The sequence below is a fragment of the Crassostrea angulata genome, chromosome 1, assembly GCF_025612915.1.
Source record: "Crassostrea angulata isolate pt1a10 chromosome 1, ASM2561291v2, whole genome shotgun sequence".
Classification (NCBI taxonomy): Eukaryota; Metazoa; Mollusca; class Bivalvia; order Ostreida; family Ostreidae; genus Magallana; species Magallana angulata.
Window position 1 is genome coordinate 19,470,620 of NC_069111.1, and position 26,854 is coordinate 19,497,473.

The 26,854-nt window shown below is 33.1% G+C and overlaps 4 protein-coding genes across 6 annotated transcripts; all 4 read left to right on the forward strand.

Annotated features, from left to right (window-relative positions):
• Positions 1-1,420: 1,420 nt before the first annotated feature.
• LOC128170683 (uncharacterized) lies at positions 1,421-4,722 on the forward strand. Its single transcript, XM_052836445.1, has 5 exons — positions 1,421-1,571; positions 1,964-2,196; positions 2,512-2,647; positions 4,014-4,183; positions 4,403-4,722. Exons 1-5 carry the CDS (start codon positions 1,504-1,506, stop codon positions 4,645-4,647), a joined length of 852 nt encoding a protein of 283 aa, XP_052692405.1. The 5' UTR covers positions 1,421-1,503; the 3' UTR covers positions 4,648-4,722.
• Positions 4,723-7,185: 2,463 nt separating this feature from the next.
• LOC128170692 (uncharacterized) lies at positions 7,186-10,943 on the forward strand. The gene is made up of 5 exons (XM_052836453.1): positions 7,186-7,344; positions 8,218-8,447; positions 9,302-9,437; positions 10,083-10,258; positions 10,609-10,943. Exons 1-5 carry the CDS (start codon positions 7,286-7,288, stop codon positions 10,851-10,853), a joined length of 846 nt encoding a protein of 281 aa, XP_052692413.1. The 5' UTR covers positions 7,186-7,285; the 3' UTR covers positions 10,854-10,943.
• A 1,374-nt stretch (positions 10,944-12,317) lies between these two features.
• Positions 12,318-19,761, forward strand: LOC128170708 (neuronal acetylcholine receptor subunit alpha-10-like). 2 transcript variants are annotated; one of them, XM_052836474.1, is made up of 4 exons: positions 12,318-12,607; positions 17,868-18,004; positions 18,637-18,785; positions 19,184-19,761. In XM_052836474.1, exons 1-4 carry the CDS (start codon positions 12,520-12,522, stop codon positions 19,527-19,529), a joined length of 720 nt encoding a protein of 239 aa, XP_052692434.1. In that variant the 5' UTR covers positions 12,318-12,519; the 3' UTR covers positions 19,530-19,761. The 2 variants fall into 2 exon arrangements, with proteins under 2 accessions (XP_052692434.1, XP_052692444.1); XM_052836484.1 differs by lacking the exon at positions 12,318-12,607 and adding an exon at positions 14,577-14,859.
• An 855-nt stretch (positions 19,762-20,616) lies between these two features.
• On the forward strand, positions 20,617-26,354 carry LOC128170720 (neuronal acetylcholine receptor subunit alpha-10-like). Of its 2 annotated transcripts, none has more exons than XM_052836500.1 (4): positions 20,617-20,738; positions 24,578-24,714; positions 25,503-25,651; positions 25,927-26,354. In XM_052836500.1, exons 1-4 carry the CDS (start codon positions 20,681-20,683, stop codon positions 26,270-26,272), a joined length of 690 nt encoding a protein of 229 aa, XP_052692460.1. In that variant the 5' UTR covers positions 20,617-20,680; the 3' UTR covers positions 26,273-26,354. The 2 variants fall into 2 exon arrangements, with proteins under 2 accessions (XP_052692460.1, XP_052692453.1); XM_052836493.1 differs by lacking the exon at positions 20,617-20,738 and adding an exon at positions 21,457-21,752.
• The last annotated feature ends 500 nt before the right edge of the window (positions 26,355-26,854 follow it).

A 26,854-nucleotide genomic window follows, 5' to 3' on the forward strand; every position in this document is an offset into this window, starting at 1 on the left:
AATATATGGGCTAAACAATGGCTTGTTACCTTCAACCCAACCAAAACCGAGTCTCTCCTCATAACTAACAAAAAACACAGGAATCAACATCCGAATTTATACTTTAATGGAAGTCTAATACAAGAAGTGTCTACGCATAAACATCTTGGATTAAACTTCTCAAACAACGGACAGTGGGCAATGCACATAGATGATATAGTTAGAAAAGCCTCCTCGCGTCTACAAATCTTAAGAAAACACAAGTATGAGCTTAATCGTAAATCATTAGAAACTCTTTATTTTTCATACATTCGACCAATTCTTGAGTATGCCGACGTCATCTGGGATAATACTACAGCTGAACTAGCACAAAAGGTAGAACACATTAATATTGAAGCAGCCAGAATCATCACAGGAGCAACTAAGTTAAGCAGCATCCAAGATCTCTATACAGAAACGGGATGGGAAACCCTTCAAAGTAGGCGTCGCAACCATAAGATTTTGCAGTATCACAAAATAGTTCACGGTTTCGCACCACCTTACCTCACCAGCCTAATCCCCCCGAGAGGTAGCGATACCCACAATTATCCTACAAGAAATGCAGAACGTATTACTCAGGTCAAATGCAACACAATGTACTACCAAAACTCATTTCTTTCATCAACAACCAAACTCTGGAATAATCTCTCTTCTGCCACGAAACAAAATCCTTCCCTATCAAACTTAAAGCGCATACTGCATACCAAAAACATAATTCCCAACTACTATTACTTCGGTCACCGTAGAGAACAGATTTTTCATACCAGGCTTAGACTAAAATGCAGCACTTTAAAACATCACCTTTTCAGTCGCAATATAGTTAATAACCTACTCTGCACATGCGGTAAACCCGAAACTAACGAACACTATCTTCTTGAATGCCCCCTATATACCAATGCAAGAATGTTGCACCTGGATACTATACCTTTCCAAACTGACGTCTACATATTACTATATGGGGATACAAATCTTTCTTCAGCAAATAATGAAACAATTTTCAAAGCAATTCACAAATTTATTTCAGCATCAAAACGTTTTCAAACATAAACATTTCTCACACATCCTACATCTTTTCTATTATCTTACTCACCCTGCATCTTATTTTTTTCCCATAACATATTTTTTTCATACACATTGTTTGTTTAGACGTAAATTTTTCGTAAACGTGATTACAAAGACATTCCAACCTGGGCACTTCAGTGATTTATAATTTGTAAATTATATATTTAAGGAAACGGATTAATATAAGTGTTTACTTGTTTCCGAATCCTTGCCTAATTATGCATCATTGTATATATGTTGTACGTTGTATTCATAATAAACTATGGTTTACACTAAAGTGGGTAAATTACGTTGCCGCATTGTGACCTCGTGAACACGATTACATAAAATCAATGAAGGCCATAGCCATGCAACGTAATATAAATATATTAGGTGAATGAATTTCTTCCTTTTTGTGAACTGAACCTCGAATACTGATAGAGTATGTCTGTTTTTATGTCCTTCTTGTACATGAATTTTGCGTGGATGATTTGGACTACAGATTGCCAAAGGTAAACACATTCTTAGAATATAAAACATAGTTGATTAATGCAATTTATTGCAAAAAAGATCTGTCTTCGACAATAAATAGTAATGCAAATGGCGTCATAGTATCAAACATGCTGGTTATCAAGATGGCTATAACATATTCCTCTATTGGTGGCTGTAATTGGAAAGTAATCCTCTAAAATTTTAAACCACTGTGATTTCGGATTTTGATCTAGTTCTATACATGTATTTAAAACTTCTTCTGAAAATACATAGATATAGAATGATATAGTCAAAGAATGTCGAAGAGAAGAAAAAATATGACTGTTTATGTTTTGATATTTAAAGATTTAAAGGTAAAATTGTCAAATATAATTCAGTTTAACGGACATTTCTATCTCAATTTCTTTAACAGGTTTATACCAGTTCACAGCTACGATTCCTTATTTTCTTATCTGGCAAGTGGCACTGAGATAAGATATATCTTCAATGTTTCAAGCTGTGTAGAACCCGATAATCCGCCCCAGTACAAAGATATACCAACATTTGGGGGTAAAATTAATCACTTCGATGCCAGTCCAAACTCTGGCGATAAACCTGGACAGAGTTCCTTCAACGATGCACAGTTCATTCATGGAAAAACTTACAGTATTGTTTTATAATACTCAATAAAGATCAATTGCAATTACTTGCAAATATGATAAATATATATTTTGAAATATGGTTTTGTTGAAAAATGGGAAGATTTATCTCATCATAAGAATGTGTCCTGATCTACTGTCATTTAAACTCGACCAGGGCCCCATCGTCATACTAATCAACAGTAATTATCAAATGAGTATATCGAGTGGGAGGGGTATTTAGTTTTAGCCCTATAATTTTATCAACTCTCTCTCTCTTAATTAATTCATACTGTCCTTGCTGATGTAGCGATACGTTTAAATGTTGCATTGTCTGTTGCAGATATAGATAAGGAACTATACACGTTTTGGATTGAAAACGACACAGCCAAGGTATTCTGGGCTAAGCCTGGCCTATTTGAAAATGATACATCGACTTTGTCAGGGTTGTACTGTAGTTGGATGCAAGGACGAGGAAAGTAAGCATTTTTTGCAAGTGAAAGAATCTGGGGGAATAAGCCGTTGCAAATGCCCACGACCCTCTCATACGTCTTATAAGAAGTAATAAACGTACGATTTAACTGGGCATTTAAACGGTGGACAGTATTGTCCAAATTGAAATGTCCAAAAATGCAAGAAAGGGGCAATCGACGTTTGAAAGGCGTAACTGCGCTTAAATTTTGTAGTATTTACCTATACTTTAAACTGGCAAATTTAAAATGACAATCACATACTCATTTAAAGAGGTAAAATACAAAAATGTTGATTATTTTCTAACAGTATTTAATTTACTTATTTACCTCAGTCATCGTTTCATAGTTGAAAACAAAAAAAGGTCTTTGCTATGTAGTATTGATTTGCAAAAAAAGTGGGGGAGAGGCTAAGTCCCCATTAGCCCCCCCCCCCCCCCCCCCCCGGTTGATATATACCACATGGAAGACAGCGATAGTCAAACCAGTAACGTATAACAATGGGGATTGTTATAGGTCACTTGTAAAACTTTTTGTTGGTCATTGATCCTAGTGGTCTTTGTGTCTTTTTGGTAGAACTAATTTCAAGTTATTATAAGCAAATTTTTATTATTATGAAAAAAAAGGAAAATTACATTTTAACAATGTATATTATTAAGTAAAAAAAGAAAATTGCATTCTAACAATGTAAACAAAAAGATAAACCAAAACAAAACCATAACGCGTACGATTCGAACAACCACTTTTACATTTACATTTGTTTAAAGAACTTCTCGCTTACCACTACACCACCGATTTGCTTGTTTAGATGCTATGATATAGCTGATTCTATTGTTATCAGTTTTCCGCAAAAGGCTGGACTTAGTCATTTAAAGATCAATCTTAAAAATTAAAAGAAGAAAACTTACTTTTTACCATAGAATGGGTTTTCGTATCATTTTTTGGAAAATTAAAAAAGGTAGACGTTAATATGTGTTAACAATATTCGTTCTTTTAAAAATGGTACGATGACCCACTCTATGAAAAATATAATTTAAACATCCGATTTCTATATAATTTTGTCGCCAAATTAGCATATAACTATTTTGTTATTAAGTAACGAAAGTGAAATTTGCTAGAAATAAAATATTTTTTTTAATGAACATATGTGGCTTTTTGCCTCGACTTATTCCCCCAGATTCTTGTATTAGAAGTACGCTTAAAAACTAATCAAAATAATTGAATTGAAACTATCAATTATCTCTTGAACCTTCAGATTTCAAGAATTAAACACTCAAATAATTTTTCAACAAAACACCCTTTCATGTCGTCTAGATAACCATATCATTTGTGATCTAAACTGAATTTAAAATCAAGTAATTTGATATCAAAACAGATTTTGGGCCAAAACACACATCAGAAAAAGACAGCTGACGTCAGCAAAGGAAGTTAAGGACACGCTTTTTTCTGGTGGGGAGGTCAATTACTTAGTGAACAAGACCCAATGCAAATGTCTAGAAACATCGGACCAATTCATGGATGGCATAGCCGGAGACACAGTCAAATGTAATGTTTGAAGTGCTTCAACCAAATACATTTTTAAACGACTTATTAAGCCATTACAGATTTAAGTTTTTCATGTACAGACATGATTAACTATGACTTTAAAAAACAATAGAATTTACATGAAACTGCTTTTCCTTCTTAATTTGTTGACCCTTTTTATCAAAGACTTATTCAGATTCCATGCATTGTCTGATTTACAATTATATTTTATTTTAACAGCTTTCAAACTGACTAAAGATGGCTCCATCGAATTTTCATCAGACTCTACGACAGTATTCCCAATTGCATGGACATATATTCGAGTCATAACGGTTGTTAATGTCCATTCAAACAACACCGTAACCTTCAGTACGTCACGATTTGACACCGTGACTTTGGAAGAGTCTACTAATGACATGTTGATTTGTCCAATACATACGGCATCCTCACCACAGGGAGTCAAATTTTTTGTAAACGTAAACTGAAATAAAATACTCTTTTGGCATCTCTGTAAATGAAATTACACAGAACACTGTCTTTATATCTTATTTCTTAAAACCTGTATATACGTAAGAAACGCAATTCATTTTTATTTCATAATATGGAAATTAAGCAATATACACCCGTGCGGCTTTTTTTTAATGTAAATTTCAGAACCCTGTCCAAGCGTTGTCTTTATATTTGAATTTCAATTTAAACTTCGTTTCCAATTACACATGCCCTGTTTTCAAAACATTGCAAGAAATAAAGTTTTCAAAATATAGAACTATCTGTTATAACACTTAAATGAAATTCGATTTAGCATACATCTGTTTTACTATTACCAAGTTAAAAATCAGACGTTAATAACACAATAGAAAAGTCATAACTTTATCTTGTGATTAACACTGTGCGGATAATTATGCTCGTACCAATCACGTAAAATAAGGGATACACAGTATTCCGATTCACTTTTAAATACAATTTTGTTGCGAAATCTGTAAACCGGATATTAGAAATGTAAGGAAAAAGATTTTTTTTTCACAAAATATTTCTCTCTTTGAATTTGCGACTTTGACAGGGGTTTGTGTACACACACCACCAAGTCACATCCAGGTATTTTGAATCACATATGCGTTAAGTGGAATAAGTTTCAATCAAATGTTGCTTTCTGTTGTTAATGATATTATCTATTGATACTTTGAATCTCTTTATCTTTATTTCTACGTGTCATTTTACAAAAAAAGAAATGTTTATTTTCACATTATTTTTCAACAAATATACGAATCGAGCTTTGTTTTCTCACCTCTGTATCTCGCTTGTAATTTGACATCTAACATTTAAATAATCAACCATTTAATATACACAAGTAAACCATTTTCCATGTAAAAATTGAAAACGAATAACCAAAATTATGATCACAGATCGTGGTTATGTTCCGTTAAGAAATAGAGAGGAAAAATACCTTGCGGGGATAAATCTACTTATGGCAATAGAACATATAATAGTATCAAACCGCAAATGGTTTACTTGAATACCAGTAACCTGATCAAAAGTTGTTTATTTACATTGATTGATTTAATTGTTTAATGATTTATTTACACTGTACATGTGATAAAGGATTATGAAACATGTGTCGCACTTCCGTAGAGATAATTCTAATAAGCTAATATATATAAATCTCTCAAAGATTTAAAATTAATAAACAACAATATTATTGCAAATCTGATCATTAGAATGAAAGGCAGACTACTGTCCACTGTAACTTAAAAATGATTTTATTAACTATGAGAATTGTAATTTGAAGATATCTTATTATCTTGCCAAACACACAAAAACTGTTGATCGACTTTTGATCTTTAGTACATGAAGTACTTGCGAGAACTGTGTCACCCACTTATTGTTGTCTAGCAAGAGCAAACGCACACATTGTACACTTAGAAGACAAGATCTCTCTCTCTCTCTCTCTCTCTCTCTCTCTCTCTCTCTCTCTCTCTCTCTCTCTCTCTCTGTGGGTATGTGCGTGTGCAACCTTGTAAATGTTACATGTTAAAAAATAAAATGCACAGGTAATTTATATTCGTTCGATCTTGATGAAACGGAAATTACCGGTTGGCTTTTTGACGACTGCTGCTTAAAATCACACATGTATCGGTAGTGAAATGTTCAACAATTATACAGTTGTTGAGTGGGATTAGGGTAACATATGATTTGTTGGACCCTCTGACTGAAATGTTGCCTTCGGACTTTGGCAATATTTCTGTCGCCAGAGACAACAAATCATACGTTGCCTTCATACCCAGTCAATAATTGAATAATATTGACAATTCATTGACGTCCATATTTTACAAGATTTAAAATTGCTTGGATTACTTGAGCATTTTAATAGATTACGATCAATTACAAAAACAAAATATAATTCATAAAATCATAACATGTACGTTGAAATTGTAATCATTTCATTAACGTTACATGGGACCTACGTTCAGCAAATTCCGTCGTATCTTTGCAAAAAAATACATTTATGTATTTTGTTTTTGACAATGCATGTTCGATTATTTTATAATTGATGGAAATCCCTAAAAATAAATTTCTGCATACATAGGAGGTTTTTTTTTTTTTTAAATGTAGTGTCAAAAGCATTGATTTCAATATTAATGATTTTGCATTCCTTCTTTTACTTAAAAAGGAGTATCAAGAGCCAACGAAAGAACTCGAGAAAAGGACACAGTACTTTAGGAGTTCGATTAAACTGAGGGGTTTTTGACCTTCCTGGTCACGATAGGAATGGGAGCACTGACCAATAATAATCTAAAAGGTCCATGTCCTGCAAAGAAAACAAAACCTGTGATTCTCCACTCTAAATACTTATTGTTTAGCAATATCATAAAAACTACCAATGGAACATTCCTAGCCTTGACATAATTTGAAGGAGTATTCAGAATAAATTACCAGTCTATCATAAATAGGCTAGCTGACCCTTGTACATGAAAACGTTTACAAGGCCTTTACCGATGTTTGAAGATTACACTCCGATAACAAGTCTATAGACATCCCAAGACATTAAAAGGTTGATCATATATAGGTTTCAGATCCACTTATAGTTCGGTTATTATCAAGAACTCTTCGAAAGGCTTGTTCAGAATGAACGCTTTTTCTTTCCTGTGGCTGGTTCTACCGTTCTTTTCCGTACAATGTCAAAAGTAAGTGAAGTTTATAAAATTTATTCAATACCATTTTGCAATACATATGATATTTAAAAAATGATAAAAAGAATTTACATAATCTTTATGATTCTTCAATTTACACTGCTACGTACTAATTGCTAGCGCTCTCGAGCGCTAGCAACTACGTTAGTCTTTTTCACTGGAATACGCATGCTCGACTCCATAGTAAGGGATTCTGGGAATACTGTACTACTGTAGATAAACTGTACCATTTGAATTCCTTTTTATCATCTTCACATGAAGTTTTGTGTTTAATTAAAAATGTCAACAAAAAGAAACAATAGCTTAGGTCTTTTAATGCAAAGTTATTTAAATATTATTATAATAATAAAAAGCTAGCTTTATCTTAAATTCATTCAAGCTCGGAAAACAACCATCGGATATGTTTTCCAAGCTTGTCGGAAAGGCCCGAGAAGATACGACGGCTACACAACAGTACCAATGGTTCTTGAAAATTTTCACCTCGAAATTGAAACATAATGATTAAGGCACAGTTAATGAGCTATGCCATTGCAGATGTGAAGCCCACTCTAGATTCACAATTCTAAATTGAGACCCCCCCCCCCCCCCCGGCCGGCCATTCCAGCACAATTCCAGTACACCACAGTGCCTTCCTATTTAATTAATCGATTCAGGAATTTAAACCAATGTTTTAGAAATCTGCTTCTATGTTTTAGGATGGCTACGGTGCTAGCTCACCAATCCTTTTAAAAGATAAGCTTGTTAGTTTATTAGCCTAGAAACCATATTGAGGAAAAGCATAATAATTTTTTAATAAAATTTAAAAATCAGACAAATTTAGGATTTAATCACTTTTCTTTTTTATGCATTTCTACACTATTTTTACAGAATGGTTAAAGTGCAGTCTTACAGCCACCTTGTTTCATACATGGGTAGAGGAGAAGACGTTCGGTACTTCTTTAATGCGTCAACCTGCGTCACTTCCGCAAAGGCATCTCAGTCTAGCGATGAAATTCCCGTGATTGGGGGCGAATTGAAGTTGTTTATCGGAAGCAAAGATCCCGACGATGCTCATTTATTTTTCAGCCAAGTTAGATACGTGGACAACAATCCAAACAGTAGGCCTTTCTTTTGTATGAGACAAAAATTATGTAATATTAGAGGGGGAATGACCACAGCTAGGCTTGAACTCGGACCGTTCAGTTTAAAAATCAATGCTCTACCGAGAGAGCTAGAGGTTTAACCCACTATATAACTAGTGCTAGTAGGAGCGTGGCAGTACCGAACCTATTATATACTTATAGTGTAAAACACACTATTGCAATTTCATGGAACAAAATTAGATTTGATCTGAGGATTTTTTTCGAGATTTTTTCACTTTAAGTTTTTTAAAACTAACAAATTACAACTTTTATCTTTATTGATTCAAATACAAACGTAAATTCAACTTATCAAAATTTATTAAAATTCTGTAATTCAATATAGATCCTGAACGTTACGCGGTTCGGTTCGGTAAGCTTTTTGAACCGTACGGTTCGTTTTGTGTACGGTACGGTTAGCTTGTAAACAGTACGGTTCGCTTCTTGAGCGGTAGATTTGTGCGCTTTATAATTGAGGTGGGCGTAGCCTGAACGCTTTGATTTTCTTTGATATATTTTTTGTTTAATTTTTGCCCGATTGACTTCAGCAAGGTGGTAATTATGACAAGCTTTTATTTTTCTTTATTCAGATGAATAATTCAATTAAATTAAAATTCAAATTTCCATCGTTTCCTCCGTGTATGATACGTGGAGTTAAACGTTTACGCATTGAAAACTGGGGAGCGGGGGGAAAGTTTTAATTTTGATTAGTTTGGTATTATTTCTACATGTATATTGTTATTGTTTGTGTCATTAAGAAAGCAAAGTAAGATACTAGTACTTCTGTACAGTTTGTGAAAGAGTCAAACACGTTGAATTTATTAAAATTTCAGATTTAACAGCGGAAATCCAAACAATCTATATAATAAACGATACTGCTATTGTATTTTGGGAAACAACCGGTTTCTTTGTAAATAACACGGGAAACCCTGATGGTGTATACTGTAACTGGACTCGAGGCGAAGGAAGGTATGATATGCTTGTGTGTGTGTGTGTGAATATATATATATATAGATAGATAGATAGATAGATAGATAGATAGATAGATAGATAGATAGATAGATAGATAGATATATATATATATATATATATATATATATATATATATATATATATATATATATATATATATATATATATATATATATATATATATATATATATATATATCTTTTCCAGTGTCTTTGCCTGTGATAACACTACGTTTCGATTTTGTACTATATAACCCATAATACAAATGGCACCAAATTGAGGCGCCAGCGGGGTTTGCTTATTTATATTTAAATATTAAATCGTACGGTGGCTTAAAATTATATAAATACAAGTAATAAGGAATCATTCTTTGAATATTATGAGATGATAATTTCGGTCGGAGCGTGATCAAATCAATCATAAAGCCCTTCGGGCTTTATTGGATTTGATCACCCCCCGACCAAAATTATCACCCCATAACACTCAAAGAATGATTCCTTATTCCTTATATATATGTAATAATTATGTATTTTAAAAACTTGGACCTTAAGTTTGTATCTTTTTGATGTTATTTACCAAAAATATGTCTTGCTCAATTGAAATTAAAATAAATTTTAAAACTCCTTCCCCTGTAATGTATAGTATATGGGTAAAACAACATCCACAACGAAAACAGATGACGTCATTCAATGAAATTCGTTCAGCGCTAACTTCCGGTGAGAAGATTCGATGGGTAGCTAATTTGATTGGCTGTAAATGTCCGTCTGATTCTGGTCCGGACGACTGCACGGACAGTTTTGTCGGAGATACTATTACAGGTACATTTAACGAGGCTGAGTACATTTCGAGTGCACATGATTTTGCGCATTTTTTATTTTCATGTCGCCGTAGGTCCAAAATTATAACTTTATTTTAAATTGTTTTTTTATACAACATAAACATTAAATGTAATGTTTAATAGTTGAGAAAATGTGATCTTATGAATTTGATAAGGTAAAATGCTAAAATGTTAATTGTCATTTTTTCAGCTTTACACAGTAGAAAGCAAAAACCCGTTCTTTAGTTATCTTCAGTTTATTTATTTTTATACAAAGTTGACTTACAGGTGTCGTCGATGGTTAGAAATCATTCTTTTGAAAATTGTCCACATGATAAATTTTGTTTTCAGATTTTAAAATATCAGACAATGGCTCTATCAGATTCACTTCGTCCTCAACGTTTCTGGTGCCTTTGTCTTGGGTTTATGCCCGGATGATAGTGTTCGGACATATCTATCAAAACAACACTGCCAATTTCATGATTTCTCTGTTGGACCCGACCACGTGGGACGATGGAGATGATGAGATAGTCCTATGTCCAATAACTCTAAGTTCAGCGCCAAAAGGTGTGGGATTTTTCCTGATGGATCCATGAAATCGATTTACACATGCATAGCATTATCTGATAAAGTATTTTTCATTTGTTAATGTTTAATGTTATTGTTCAATAAAATATACATTATTACTTATTCTCAACCAAACAAGCTTTGTCGTTAACAAGCCCAATATATACATGTAAGAAGATAACTTATACCTCGTGTTCACTTTTGTACAAGTTCATTTCTTTCATTACTTTATATAAATTTACGTCTACTGAGTATTTCATGGGCGGCGGAAAGGGTAGAAAAGGACACGACTATACAAAAATGACACTGATACCGGCTTCCACTTATATTAATTTTTTACAAGAATATGTAAACAAACAATACCTTCTATGATAATTCTTGCGGGCTATGAAGGCAGCGATAATAGCAGAAAATTAACATGTCTCGCTAAAGCAGATTATGTATTTTTTCTACAATGTCGCCATCTTTATACCAGGTCCCGAATTCATTCATTCATTTGTTTCAATCTCAACATCACTGTACAATTGTACATGGGATTTTAATGATACAATACATGTATATGATATTTTTTTTTCTTATAAACATCACAGATAAAGAGAGAGAGAGAGAGACAGAGAGAGAGAGAGAGAGAATAAAACATGTAAAAGATAAACTCTGACTCATAAATACAAATGTGAAGTGTGGGGGTTCTTACCAAGGGAGCATTTTTTATCTATTTTTCTTATGAAAATAAAAGCGCATAATTTCCTCAAAGAACATGAAAAAAATATTGCCTATACAATGTTGAAATTGTCAATTGTAACTCAATAATTAAAATTTTAAATAGGTAAGTTCATTATTTTATTCCCTGAAACATCAAAGAAAGTTATCATTTTTTTTTTTTTTTTTTGAAAAATTTTATTGACAAAGGCAGTAGAAAAGGATACAAAGGATACAAGTACACATATCTCAGAATGTAACAGATTGTCTCTTAAAGTATAAAAATATAATGTAGGCCTAAATCGCATATACTATAAATTACACATATAACTTGTTTACAAATGTACCAGCTGTATACTACTTGAAAAATCAAAGAAAGTTAATCCAGAACAACAAAAGTCCATTGGAAAAAACGAATTTCAGTAAATTATTGTATTGTATCAATAATATTTGGGTAAATTTACTTAATATATGAACTGGATGAAATGTGCGACACATTGCAGTTAAATCTTTACTGGTCTGTTAGATAGATATTTGAGCCAATACTCCTATGACCTTTCATGCATGCCTCAACATAAGGATAAGGTCATTTCGTGCAGTGGCTAATTTTTATCCACTAAGGCACTCCCTATTATCAATACCCTTAGTAGCATGAGATTATATATATATATATATATATATATATATATATATATATATATATATATATATATATATATATATATATATATATATATATATATATATATATATATATATATTTGACAAGAAATAAGCATACTTTGGAACAACTTTTCTCAGCATTTAGGTGTTAATGTTTTATCGATTTAAGAAACATGCCATCCAAAATTCTGATCTCCATGTTGTTTTCCCGCAAACCAAACCATCACTTCTATTGGATTCACCGCTGTGCTTTAAATAATTGAAGGGTATTTGGATGCTTTAGACAGTATCACTACATCGTTTACCGTCTGCGGGTTGAATCAAGCGTCTGCCATGAAGGAATGTACCATTCTTATTGTTGTGTTTGGGACAATCCTCAAATCCAACTGCCAAAGTACTCAAGAAACAACAAACAATACAGGTAGTTATTTGAAAGATATTGGTTTTAAAAAGACAACCAATTAAACAGTTTTGGGTGTAAAGATTTCCATATTTTGTGATTTTTTTTAAAAAATTGCATTATGTTGAAACGTTGTATTGGGATATGAATTTAATTGGTCCTTTTTTAATCATTCGTATTCTTGACAAAATACCTTTTGTTAAATTTTTGGAATAAAAATGTCATTCTTCTTTAGAGAAAACTATTCTGTTTCATCTTTTTTCATCGTCTTTGTTATGTAGATTTTCACAATATCACTGATTTATTCTCACTTTCAATTCAAATTCATATCATTCTGTGGAATCATTAGAATTCTTGGAGGCTAAATTTTCGTGGTTTTCGTGGGTATAGCCCTCCCCCACAACCAAAACAATTTTAGAAAGAGTTATATTTGTTGCTGAAACAGTAACTGACGCATCCACGAATGAGCAAAAAAGTCATTATCCACGAAAATTGGCCCCCATGAATTAAAATGATTCCACAGTATTACATAGAATAAATATGACAATATTCACGGATTTGACCGCCAAGTGTGCACTCACAAATTGCAGAGCAGACTGCACCACCATCAACATTTCTCATCTTTATTTGAGGTTTTACCTCATCTCTCTGCACTTGCCTATAAAGTTGAGAACCGTGTTGAATAATTTCAAAATGTCGTGACGGTGGGGCCTGGCATCATCATGTAGCGATCTAATGATTTCATTTTATAAACTTTCCGGCTTTAAATGTCTGTTGCACTTTTTTTTTAAATTGTTTGAAATCGTCAATGACCCATCTTTTTCAGGGTTGCTATAATTTTGTTAACAATCATGCATTTTTGAACTATTGTGTAAGAAATCTTTTTTTTTCTTCTAAGTTCTAGTAAATATTCTTTCGTTGTTTATGTATTTACATTAGTATTTCTGCAGAGTTATTTAGATTGTCTACATACACATACATGTGTACAAACAAACAGTATGAAGACCAGGCATTGTTGACTGCACAATGTGATCATCTTGTGACTTGCTCAACTCATGTAATCGTGTAATACATTCAATGTAATCGTGTAATACATTTAGGTTATTCACAATACCGCTAGTAAGAAAATGGTTATATATTTTTATAAGATATATTTTACTCTTAAAAGGAAATCTTATGCATTCAAACTTGATAGTTGGTGCCACATAAATGAGGAATCATGAATTAAAGTAAACGACTGAAATATACTCGAACAAAGACTGCTTAAGTTTTTAAAAAGAATGAAAGCGACGCTTATAAATATAATAATATACTTCATGTATGTCAAAGTAACGCAGAGATGGAGTAGGTGTGAACTTAAAGGGGTGATAATGCTAAAGAATGACGTCTACTTTTTAAAAATCTGTACATTTTTTTTTAAATATGAAATTTGAAAAAAAAGAATAACCTCCACTGGAATCTGACGTTACACATTTCAATTTTTCATAATTGATATACGTACGTACAATGGTATGTTGATTAAGAATGTATATCGTCAGGTGCCTGGAATAATATTGTAGAACTTTCAAAAGTTTTTGATGAAAATGCCTAGTAGGCATTCCCCGATTCTCGTTTTTAAAAAATATTTTTAATTCCTATTTAACTCGACAAAATAGATAAAATTTCATCTAATAAAGCAAAAGGGACTGAAATACAAAAACGTGTATTAAATGGTTTGTCCAGCAAAGTAACAAAACAAAATGTAATTTTGACCATATTTCACAGTGAATAAGCCACTGAAAAGAGAACTATTATTTAAATTGCTAAAGTAATTCTGCAGTAACAAAATGGGGAAATAAAGTTCCCACAATTTTAACTGGCTTTGTAAATGTCAAGTAGATGTTACAGATGATTAGTGTAATTTGTTCCAGGAGTTGGTTTTTTTTTGCGTTGAATATAATTATGCTAATGATATAACTATGGGAAAGCAATTACTTTCACGAACTCTCCTAAACTGGACATAGAATCGTTGTAAATCTGGAAGATCTCACGTCAAACAATCAATAGGGCATGACAATTAATGGCTGCTGACTAATGAAGCGGAAGATAACTGATTGAGAAAACGGGGAGAAACAGTCGAGGGGCATGGACATTAATCGTACATTTTTTTTTGCAAACAAACTAGTCTGAAACTTATCCAAGACTATTGACTCCATTCACATACATGTAGATGAGGATGTCGAAGAATTTCTACTTTATTTTGATCGGATTGGTGATTATTTGTGGCTGTGTTGGTAAGTTTTGTTAAAAATCAATCAGTATTATAGGTAGGTATTTTTGAAAACGTTATTTTTTACTGGTACACGTCTATTGGACTGTCTTGTACTATTCTTTGAATTTGGATAAGTAATGAGAGAGAAAATACAAGTAAAGGTAAATATCTTTCTAATAACCCGTGAAAACCAAAACAATTCAGAGGGTTTTGTTTTTTGGTTTTTTTTAAAAAGATAAATAGATAAGATTCATTAGAGGTATATAATGATCAATACATACGATTTGAACTTTCAAGTTCTCTTATTTTCTTTTTATAGTAATAAACGATTAAGAGGATAAAAGTTTTACCAATCCAACTAAAATTTGATGTTTACTATTTATTGGGGATGGATGAGAATTACTTCTCTCTCTCTCTCTCTCTCTCTCTCATTTTTAAAAAGTTATGTTAATTTGACGTAATAAAACATGGTATATAAATCAGTGTCGTTTTCCGCATTGTGTGCGTCCTGGGTCAACTTAAATCTACAGCTACAGTATATCCATTAAATGTCGTGGAACAGTACTTAATATAGACATGTAACATTTTTTATTTCAGGGATAATATATTTCTCGCTTGGCATTTATACATAATTTTTTTTTATACTATGATTCTCGTCCCAACAATCAGTCAATCATTATATCAATATAAGCATTTTTATACTGCCTTTGTTATCTTCCCTCCTGAGAGAGAGAGAGAGAGAGAGAGAGAGAGAGAGAGAGAGAGAGAGAGAGAGAGAGAGAGAGAGAGAGAATAGAAACCATTAGATTTAGAATTAATATCATTTTTAAAGATATTTTTGTGCATTTTCTTATATACATTTTTCTAAGCTATAGTGAATACACTACTATTCAATATGGAAAAAAAAGCAATATCACAATGTATGAAGTATTGTTTGCACGGAATTTTGACCATGAGGTGACAAAGACTATTGACCTCGGTCATATCAGGACACCGAGTGGACATGGTCCAGCGGTTAGCATAGGCGTCGGAACCGGGGGGGCTGGGGGGGGGCTTAGCCCCCCCACTTTTTTTGCAAAGTTATACCTAACCATTAGAAACATAGCATGATAGAGGGTTCAGCCCCCCCACTTATTCTCGCAGGAAAGATTATTGTTCCTAAATTTACAATTTACCTTGAAAGATTGAGAAGTTAGATTCAAAAGCATAGTACCCCCCCCCCCCCCCCCCCCCCCCCCACGGATTAGGAATTTCATGATTTTGGAAAAAAAAAAATTTGGGTAAGCAATTTTTTTTTTGGGAAGTATAGGTATACTCCCCCCCCCCCCCACGGATTAGGATTTCCATGATTTTGGGAATAACTTTTTTCTGAGGATTAGTCTAGCCCCCCCCCCCCCACTTTCAATTTGCTTCCGACGCCTATGGTTAGTGTACAGGTAAGAAGGGGCTGAAGAAGGTTCATATGCGTCGGAACCGACCCCCCCCCCCCACTTTTTCTCGTAGCAAACATGATATTTCTTAAATTTAAACGTAAAAAATTGAAGTATCAGGAAGGTGACGCTAGACCCTCCATTTCCGGTAGAATGTAAGGAATTGAAAAGAGAATTGAGAATGATATTGAAAAAATTGTAGTTATAGGTATACTAAGCCCCCTTCACTCATGATTTTGTGAGAGAAATTTTTCTGTGTATGTGTTTTTCTTTCGGTTTTTTTTTTTGGCTTGTCAAGATTTCTGATGAGTAGTCTAGCCCCCTTCCCCCTTTCAATTTGCTTCCGACGCCACTAAGATTTGATGATTCTGACTTTTAGTTATTAGATCATCTAAAGTTTCACGTAAATATAGCTGTGAACATGTATGAGGTATTGAAAAAAAATCAATTTAGTATATTTTACTATGAGAGCTTATTACTATATTTGAGAGAGAGAGAGAGAGAGAGAGAGAGAGAGAGAGAGAGAGAGAGAGAGAGAGAGATCATTTCACTGTACATCGCACATTCGTAAGAATAATTCGGTGAAACGTTCCATCTAAACTGGCAAAGTCTCTCGTCTCTCGACGGGATAGATCAATCAAACACGAATGAATTCTTTGTTTTGACCCTATACTTTTGGAGCAATTTGTTATAATAAAGAAATAAAGGCAAGTACATACAGATTTATATACTTCAAAATATATTACCCTAGGACCCTTAATTGTTTAAGACATATATGTAAATCTAGCAACATCTTTAAGAAAGAGATATATTTCTTAAACTAAAGATGCTTGATATCAGACTACATCATCTTTTTTTGGTATATACTTATGTCTGCAAAAATACATGTATTTAATCAAATATTCTTTAAGAGATCCGATTGCCTTTTATAGAGCCATGGAGAGACGGTATCTTTTTCAATTTAAGACTTTTTTCAAATGTGAGTTAATCATGCTTTCAGTGTTCTTTTATTCTATTCTTTTGACGTTGAAAATCTATGGTTATTTTGTAATTTATTAACACTTTTAATACTTACTAACTTAGAGCACCCCTTCCCGTGTGTTCCAACTGCAAAACTAAAAATATTTATAATATAAAATTAATGTTCAAAAATGTATACATTATTCAATTTGACAACTTGCCAAATCCGAAAGAAGCATGTCAAAATATACAGACCTGAATGCATGTACAGGCACGTGACATAAAGGTGGTTGCGATTTGGGTTGACCCGTTTATGTCAACTGTCCTATATCCAATAATCACATATTGAAAAAATAACAAACTGGCCTCTCAAGATTTTAGGGATAGTATGCAAAATTTACATGTTTATGACAACTTCATAATCACATCGATCAAAATTCAAATTTTTTTAAAAATAAAGATCTAAAACTGCCCCCTCCACAGAATAGAAATATGAAGTATGTTTTTACTATGATTATTATTGTTTTACTTTAAAATGTCTTGGTCTGACCCCCCCCCCTTCCCCTCCACACCAACACACTTTCAAACTTTCAATAAGGCTGCTATATGCTGAGTATTACTGTACAGATCTTTTCATCAGGTTACCCGGACATGCCCGAGGAGCTGTTATTGCAGACGCTGTTCCAGAAGTACAATAAAAATGCCCGACCGGCAACGGTCCGTATGCCTGTAGTTAACATCGACCACAGCATGGACCTCATCCGTATCAACAGCTTTGTATGCAGTTTTCATTTAAACAATAAAATGCTTTCTTTGGTGATTCATTCGGGATATGATGGTAGCGACATTGCAGAAAAAATACATAACCCGCTTTAGCATGATTTATCAAATTTGAAAGCATTTTATTGTTTATATTAACATCTTGCTTTCAACTAATTAATAAATTGATTATGAAAAGTAAGTAAAATTCACTAAATTACTGTTAATGGTCATAAATACGTTAGCTAACAGAAACAGCCAAATCGTCTCTTGTGAGACTTAGAATCTGACATCATCATGATTATTTCGTGCAGTCCGTGATTTTTCTTAGGTCGCTGTAGGTTGCGACCAACTGATAAACAGGGCTTGTCAATTTCACTCCTGTCAGTCTCAGCCGCCGTAGATTTCGACCAATCGATAAACGGGGCTAGTAGACTTCAGTCTGTCTATTTCTGTAGAGCTATGAATTAACCATAAGTTTCCGTAAGAAATAGAGGGAATAATACAAACAAACAAAAACAAAAGCAACGAGAACAAAAACAGGAGGACATTTAAAATAATTAAATAAAAGCCGTTACAAGTCTATTTATTCAATATTCCTTCATTTGGAACGACCAATAATAAACTGCCTACATGTACCTCTATTGCAGAGTTTTGATACGCTGAAGACGGACGTGTGGGTGACGATGCGATGGCACGACCCCCGTCTGGTTTGGATGCCAAACAGTTACTTTGGTCTGACGTCATTTAGCATCACCCCAGACATGGTCTGGACCCCAGATGTGACGTTATATAACGGGTAATACAAGATTTCTTCCATTAATATGCAAATTGTTGTTAGAAAATTAAATTTAAATTAAGAGAATATTACGACTGAATGATTAAATTAAAACTTTGGTATCAGTAAGAATATTTCATTTTGTACATACACTTTTATTTTGTACATACGCAATCTGATTAAAATTAGACCTTTCTTCTCGCTCTCTGTTATGTATGGTTATCGCTCTTTTCACGAGCGATAACCATACATAACAGAGATCGATATCAGATTGGTACATACATGTACATAGATATGTGTGTCTAGATATAGAAATGCTTTGTTCATGAACTACGTGTATCTAAATTTATTTTCTCAAGTTATTGTAACAGACTGGGTTTTTTTCTTTGCTCGGAATGTATATCTTTAAATACTTACAGAGTCGGTGAAATCCAAAAAGCTGATCTCTCCCGAAGAATTGTTGTCAACAACAACGGAATGGTGCTCTGGCTTTTTCCCGCGCAGCTCGAGAGCACGTGCGTCACTAGAAATGAAAATGGCGAACATGTCTGTCGCTTGAAGTTTGGTTCATGGACCTACAATGGCCTACAATTAAATCTTACTCACTCGGACAATCAGTTGGGAATGTCAAACTATTACCCTAATCCTGACTGGGAAATCACAAGCACTAACTCGTTGCGAAACGTGATGAAATACGCGTGTTGTCCGGAACCTTACCCAGACATCTCCTATCAGCTGTCCTTCAAAGGGGCAATGAAGGGATAGATCAACATACACAGAACATGGACAAAACCTTTTTTTATTACTCTAAAATATCAAACTAAATCTGTCAACTAATGCAGTTCGTTCCAATGTATTTGTTGTCTTCCAACTTTACTGTGTATTGCAATATATTGGAAAGTTGGTTGAATGCTCCACAGCTTTACATGTAAATTGCACTTTTTGTTGGAAGTTTTGTTACGCAAACTTTGATACAAATGCAACTTAAAACATTTGCCTTCTGAATTGTATTTTTTTTACCAATTTGGCCAAATGATTGACAACAAAGTTAAATGTACCCTTGAATCTTTTTTGATTGTTTTGGGCAGAATTACTTTCATCATCAGAATAATAAATTAAACAAAGAAATGATGAGAATGGTACATGTAAATTAATGCTCTTTGAGGACTTTTTGTCCGCACTGAAAGGCTTTTTACAGTTGTTCGTGAAATGTAAAACTCTTTAATTGAGGAGACTTGTACATCCGAAGTACATTTGTATAAGGCACTTTACACCAGGATAACTTGATGACGGTACCTATATTACACAGCTGATGTATCGATCGGTATTTAGCAGTGCATATTACTCAGTATTGTTTTAAAAAAAATACAATGTAATGTCATATAAACGGTATAAATGTATACTGAGAATAACTGCAATATTATTTTTGATTCACTTTTATACATTCATTACAGCAAGTATTTATGAATCAGAAATTATTGAGTAACGCAGTTTTTCTCCAAAATTAATTACAGATTAAATATACAATGATGGAGGCCATAGCTAATGATACAATCATACTAGTATATACTAAATAAAGTTCAAATAATGACCATTCCAAACAATTTTTGACCACCAGGCTTCCTCCATTCCAAACAATTTTTGACCACCAGGCTTCCTCCATTGTCACAATGTACTGAAGTCAATCCCCTCATTCTAGCTTGCTACATAAATGTCACGATAACTACCAGAATTAGAGAAAATTTGTGTATTAATTTGAATCAAGTTTTTACAATCAATAATATGTTAATGATGCAACAATGAGAATTGGACAATGAGGAAGATTGAATGTTTATAATAGCTATTATATAGAGGGTCGTATATTTTGCACGAATTAGAAATCAACTGGACTTTAAACTTTTCACATCCCTTTCACAATGATGTCAACGAATTTTTGCGTTTTTATTGGAACTGTTCTAGTTTGTGGCTGTATTGGTAAGAATATGGTTTGGGACTTTATAAACAATTTAAATTAAAACTGTTTTAGCTCACCTTAACTGAAGGTTCAAGTGAACTTTTCTGATCATCTGTGTTCATTCGTTCATCTGTCTGTCTGTAAACGTTTTTACATTTTTGACTTCTTCTCTACAACCACTGGACCAAATTTAACCAAACTTAGTACAAAGAATCTTTAAGGAAAGGGAATTTTAAATTGTTAAAATAAGGGCAAAACTGTTTTGTAAAGGGAGATTATTGCGAAACATTAAAAATAGGATATGTGTCTTTAAATAATGAAAATATTTACACCAAAGTTTGTATATAGATTGATTATAATTTTTTAAAATCGAACTAATACTGGACTCCCAGAAAGGGTTCAAAGTTTAACATAGAAATATATCGGAAAATGATTAACAATCTTTTTCTCAAGAACTACAAAGCTACAAATTGTGAGATTACTGTGCAAGCATTATAAATAAGTTATGTTGAAGAGAAACACAAATGTGTACTCTAATTAATCTAGAGAGTCGGTGACACGTAATTTGTCCCCATTCTAAAATTTAACAACATCTACATAATTTTTTAAATTAAGAATAAAGGGGTTGGAAAGGAAATGTTTTAATTAAACCTGGGACTTACCATCGGCGTTTTATTTTAAATTAATTTATTTTGCATTGACTGTTATGCAGGATGTCTTTGCATAATTACCACAATGTGTTTGGAATTAAACCTAAATTTTAGTTTGCTTCGCGAATGTCACTAATATGTTTCAGAAAACGTTTGAAGCAGGATTTACCTTAAATATTGTGCTACGGACGTAGAGGAATATCAATTACTCATATACTCTAGCAGACGATACACGGCGAAACAATCTAAGGCAATTACATCGTCTGTGTGCCTTTTAGAATCAAATACAAAATTCTAGCTACATATGCACATTTCTAAAAATGTGTAGAAAATTCCTCCTTCAAGTTGTTTTAATCGGACTTTTTATAATCGGTGGCTGTAATGGTAAGTGAGTTTATAAAGATGCATTTTATAAGCGATAGACTGCAATTTGCATGAACACTTGCTTTTTGTTTACAAGTACAGAATGGATATAGTTTGATAAGCATTAAAATAAAATTGACAGAAAAGATGTACCAAGCTTTCAGCAACCAGCATTCGTTTGAAATTTTTCAGTAAAAATAAATTTGGCAACGTGCACTGCCGACGAGAGAGAGAGAGAGAGAGAGAGAGAGAGAGAGAGAGTGTGTGTGTGTGTGTGTGTGTGTGTGTGTGTGTGTGTGTGTGTGTGTGTGTTTAGAAACATAAGCATGCTGTAACATTCGCATAATTATATTGCATTAGGTGTTATTTATGTTAGAAATTGCATTCATTATTATAAAAAGCTCAATATATCAGACGTTTTGCACGTCTATTGTCACAGTTTTGACTGGCAGTAGACCTTTATTAAGACAGGTTACTGAGTACAGTTTTATGGGTGTGGACGACCCACAGGGTTCATCAAAAAACTCTGTGTACGTCTAATATTATACAGAGATAATTTCTTTTGATAAAACAAACATATATATTCTTGTAATTGCACTAGAATTAAACATATATATTCTTGTAATTGCACTAGAATTAAACACCCTTTTGTAGATCGTAGGTACGCAAAGAATACCATCAATCGTACAACATAATACAACGTCCTATAAACATAAACCTTATTTAGACAAATTTTTTCTAGATATGTTATTCAAGTTTATTAATCACGGGCGCTTTTTCTAGTTTTATTCGTATAAATTATGCAGAAGATACATAAAGCAAAATATGAAAATTAAATCTCCAGTTAAGTACATGTATATCATTTTATTAGAAGAAGCACACTGTTAAGACGAAACGTGTTTAAATTAATTTTTTTTTCATTATTATTTTTTTTTTGCATTTTAACTACATCTGTGTAAAAAAAAACCCTTTTTATCGCGTAACTCAATGATATACCTAGCTGTAAAGGTAGTGAATGCAGAATTAAATTTTAAACTGCATTCTTATTTTTGGCAACTTTATATTCATTAACATCGTCAGTCATAGTACGAATCTAAAGATGCTCTATAGATGTATTAAGATTCACCATTATGAAGTTGTATGTTTAATTGTAAACTTAGAGCAAAATAATATTCTGAGGTTGTTAAGTTATGGTTTAAACACATCTACACCAAAGGTCTACACACAAAAACCCCGTCACCTGTGACTTTTCATACCTCCGACCTGTGGTTACCTGGTTATTGTCAACCGCTCGGCGGTCATGGTCAACCGACCTGCCAATGATAATGTCATCAAAATATGGCTGGTAAAATCAGGTGAAATCTTTGGTGGCATATTTGATTATATCTGTCCCCTGTGTGAAAGTTATTTTTCAATCAGATAAGTATGGTGGCATATTTCTGCCCCCAACATGCTAGATAAATTATGTTCAACATGCAATTTAATTATGTCGACATGCAAGATAATTATGTTAACATGCAAGTAACAAATCTTTTTAGATGATCTGAATTTTTATGGGTTAAAAGACTAACTAATGCCGGACTCTGGCATCATAGATGCAAGTTGCAACATTATGATGACAACATGCGACTTTTTTATGTCGGAAAACGAACCCTTTTCATTACATATTCTAATGTTAATTTTCATACATGTCACCCTCTTCTAACAGTAGTCTAATATGCTTACCCAAATACAAACATATCTTTTCTTGATAGTTGTGATTGCATCAAATTCATGGAAATTACAGCTTCAAGTCTGTACAACATAAGTAGCAGTTATAAGCATGTGTATGGTAATAAATAAAGATCTTTTTAAAGAAAGAAAATCCAACGTCTTTCCCAAAATACCCGGGAAATTTTAACATCACAATAACTTAATGATAATATATTATAATAGCATTTGAATATCATTTGATCAATTTGTTTTCGCAGTTCAAAAATCGCGTTCAATTACCAGTCACCTTCAACATGGAAACATGTGTTATAGTGAAACACTCTCACTTATGTCTTATCAAGATGTCTATATTCTATATATCATTCCTTCTGTGTACAAATGGTAAATATCATTGTACGCATCTTCTTCAGTTGTAACAATAATAAATTTGGAAACATTTACATTTTAAATGTTGAAAATTGTGAATTATCTAAATAACTGTGGTTAAAAAAATAGATTGTGATATAGTTTGTACTGCACAATATTAAAGAAAATGTGCCTCCAAAAAACAAACCGTGTCACAAAAATCATACCAGAGTCGACCAACATTCATCAAAAATAGGTATGTCTTCGTGTGTTTTATCCCTTTATTGTTCATAGGCATAAATTACTCTTAACTATTCCAAATTAGAAAATACATTAAACTGCACTATAATTTGAGCGTATGCTGGTAGGATATAAATTTTCTACAAACCACAACTGCCCCCCCCCCCCCCCCAAAAAAAATAAAAATTAGAAAAATAAATAAAAATGTACAAACATCTATTGGTTAGAAGTATTTTTCAAAAGAATATGCAACATGACAAAAAGGAGTTTAGATTTATGGTTTCATCTGGATGAAATTTCCAGTCAAGTACTGAAAAATTAAACAAACTTTACTCTATACAATTGTTTTCTACTTGATCTTTATTCAGTCTCCAATAAGTTACGTTCTAGTTTAAAGTACGAAAAAAAATGACAAAATTTAAACCTGTGGGTCATAGTCATATTTTTAACTTCATGTTGCCTAATGAATGCAGATTAATGGCTTGTTGAATTCTTTATGGAATGCAAAGCGATGAACAAACCTCTTTAACTGCATTTTTTACTATCAGGTTACCCGGACATGCCTGAGGAGCGGTTGTTGGATGCGCTGTTTCAGAAATACAACAAGAATGCACGACCAGCCACGGTCCTCATGCCTGTAGTGACCGTTGACCACGGCATGGATCTTATCCGTATTAACAGCTTTGTATGCAGTACTCAATTTGTTTTTTCGTACAGTTTCAACTTTTTTTCATAAAACAATAAACAATACAATAATGTGATTGTTTAACACAGAACAAATCTGATTAAAATCACATTGACAAGACATACATGTATCAATCCAGTATGAAAACCTTGCTAACCTTTTCTTGAGTTGCGGTTTGTATTTAGGCCAATAGGTGAGGGAATTATTTTTCAATTAAAGTTTGGAAACTTGAAAAACCTTACTTAAAATCGAAAATTGCAATCCCACTGTAGCTTCCTTTTTGCTTTGTGGGTTTGAACAATCTTCACTTTAATTAAAATACCTTTTTTAAAAGCCTTTGTGTTTAGTTACTTTGGTAAAAAATATACCTGTATTTTAATTTATCTACCCTTTTTCATTTCTTTCCAATAAAAAAAAACGTGTTTTTCTTCATTAACCTTAAAAAGCATTTTATCAAAAATAATTTGTGTCTAGTTTGGTTGTATGAATTGACGCTAAAATTTCATTTTTTTAAATTGGATTCATACATATACTGTACTTTTAGGTTTTCGATAACTAAAACACAAAGAATACTAAAAATTCAAAAGACTTACGTCTATAACAAATTAAGGAACGACGTCGCAACAATGTTAATCTTTTCCATAGACGTAGGGACACTTGAAGCGGTACTAAACGGTCTGAGCATGGTCAGGCTCGAAGTTAACCGTGTTTATCGCATAGGGGTGCAAAACTATATTTATGCAAACCAAAACAGTTTCGGTTAGTTTTATATACTGTCCTTTTTACAGAAAGATAACACACTGAGGACGGACGTATGGGAGAGGATGACGTGGCATGACCCTCGTCTGGTGTGGAACCCAAGCAACTACTTTGGTCTGACGTCATTAAGCATTACACCGGATATGGTCTGGACGCCGGATGTGACGTTATATAACGGGTATATCAATTCTTCTTTAGTGGTTGTGTTAACATTTATAAGCATAGTTTGAAAAAAAAAATTAACGATATATCTCCTATACAGATATAAAGAATATTCGTAACTGATGTATATAATACTAAAAAAAAAACACCAAAAGGTATTAATGGTTCACCAGAATGTTCTGTGTGAATAACCATAATAAGATTCGTAAATGAAAAATACACTTTTATGACATGCAGACTATTCGTTATCCAAATGGCTAAAACATTAAACATTTTTTTGTTAATTTGTAGTGTGGGTGAAATTCAGAAAGCTGATCTTTTCCGGAGAATCACTGTCAACAGCAACGGAATGTTACTCTGGCTTTTTCCCGCGCAACTTGAGAGTGCATGCGTTTACAAAAAGAAAAACGGCAAATATGATTGTCGCTTGAAATTTGCTTCCTGGACCTACAACGGTCTTCAGTTAAATTTAACCCACACAGACAGACAGCTGGGCATGTCAAACTTCTACCCGAACCCGGACTATGAAATCATGGGTACAAACTCCACGCTTAACTTGATGAGGTACGCATGTTGTCCAGAACCGTACCCAGACGTGTCCTACCAGGTGTCGTTCAAGGGAGTCGGGAAGGGATAGACCAAGATAGAGGGTTAAACAAAACCTTTCTTAAATGATTTTAGACCGATATATACCAATAAAGTTATAATGTAACAATGCATTAATGATCCTTCTGGGTTTTTTTTAAAATATGGGGAATCGTAACTTTTGTAATATTTCCATGTAAAGTTTTATTGATATATATATCAAATTTTTGTTTGCTCAACATTTAAAATTTCTTTAAAAGCATATTCACAGGAATCACGAAAAAGCAAAGCTTCGAATGAAATAACAACAGCATGATATAAAAATACCCTTATATGACAAAGGACAATCTACATAAAATGTGTGTGTGTTTGTGTGTGTGTGAATAAATTGTTGGGATGGGTGCTAGTCTAGCAGATATTATATCTATTTAAAAAAAAACCAATTTGCCATGTTTATAGGAAGCAACAAGTTTAATCATTTTTAGTGTGTAGTCAAATAAAATAACGATCCTTGTGCGACATAACAAACAAGAACAATATCGAGTCATGCGTAAAAAGAACGGTCATAGACCTTTGTTTCTATTCCGTAGATTAAAATTTGCAATATTAAAAGGCAAACTATGAAGTTAAAGGG

Coding starts and splice junctions, on each gene's coding strand:
- LOC128170683 (XM_052836445.1), top strand. CDS start 1,504: ATGTCTGTTTTTATGTCCTTCTTGTACATGAATTTTGCGTGGATGATT. Junction 1,572..1,963: donor TGGACTACAGATTGCCAAAG/GTAAACACATTC, acceptor TTTCTTTAACAG/GTTTATACCAGTTCACAGCT. Junction 2,197..2,511: donor CATTCATGGAAAAACTTACA/GTATTGTTTTAT, acceptor TGTCTGTTGCAG/ATATAGATAAGGAACTATAC.
- LOC128170692 (XM_052836453.1), top strand. CDS start 7,286: ATGAACGCTTTTTCTTTCCTGTGGCTGGTTCTACCGTTCTTTTCCGTA. Junction 9,438..10,082: donor TGGACTCGAGGCGAAGGAAG/GTATGATATGCT, acceptor TGTAATGTATAG/TATATGGGTAAAACAACATC. Junction 10,259..10,608: donor TGTCGGAGATACTATTACAG/GTACATTTAACG, acceptor TTTTGTTTTCAG/ATTTTAAAATATCAGACAAT.
- LOC128170708 (XM_052836474.1), top strand. CDS start 12,520: ATGAAGGAATGTACCATTCTTATTGTTGTGTTTGGGACAATCCTCAAA. Junction 18,005..18,636: donor TCATCCGTATCAACAGCTTT/GTATGCAGTTTT, acceptor CCTCTATTGCAG/AGTTTTGATACGCTGAAGAC. Junction 18,786..19,183: donor GATGTGACGTTATATAACGG/GTAATACAAGAT, acceptor AAATACTTACAG/AGTCGGTGAAATCCAAAAAG.
- LOC128170720 (XM_052836493.1), top strand. CDS start 21,689: ATGTGTAGAAAATTCCTCCTTCAAGTTGTTTTAATCGGACTTTTTATA. Junction 21,753..24,577: donor TATAATCGGTGGCTGTAATG/GTAAGTGAGTTT, acceptor TTTTACTATCAG/GTTACCCGGACATGCCTGAG. Junction 25,652..25,926: donor GATGTGACGTTATATAACGG/GTATATCAATTC, acceptor GTTAATTTGTAG/TGTGGGTGAAATTCAGAAAG.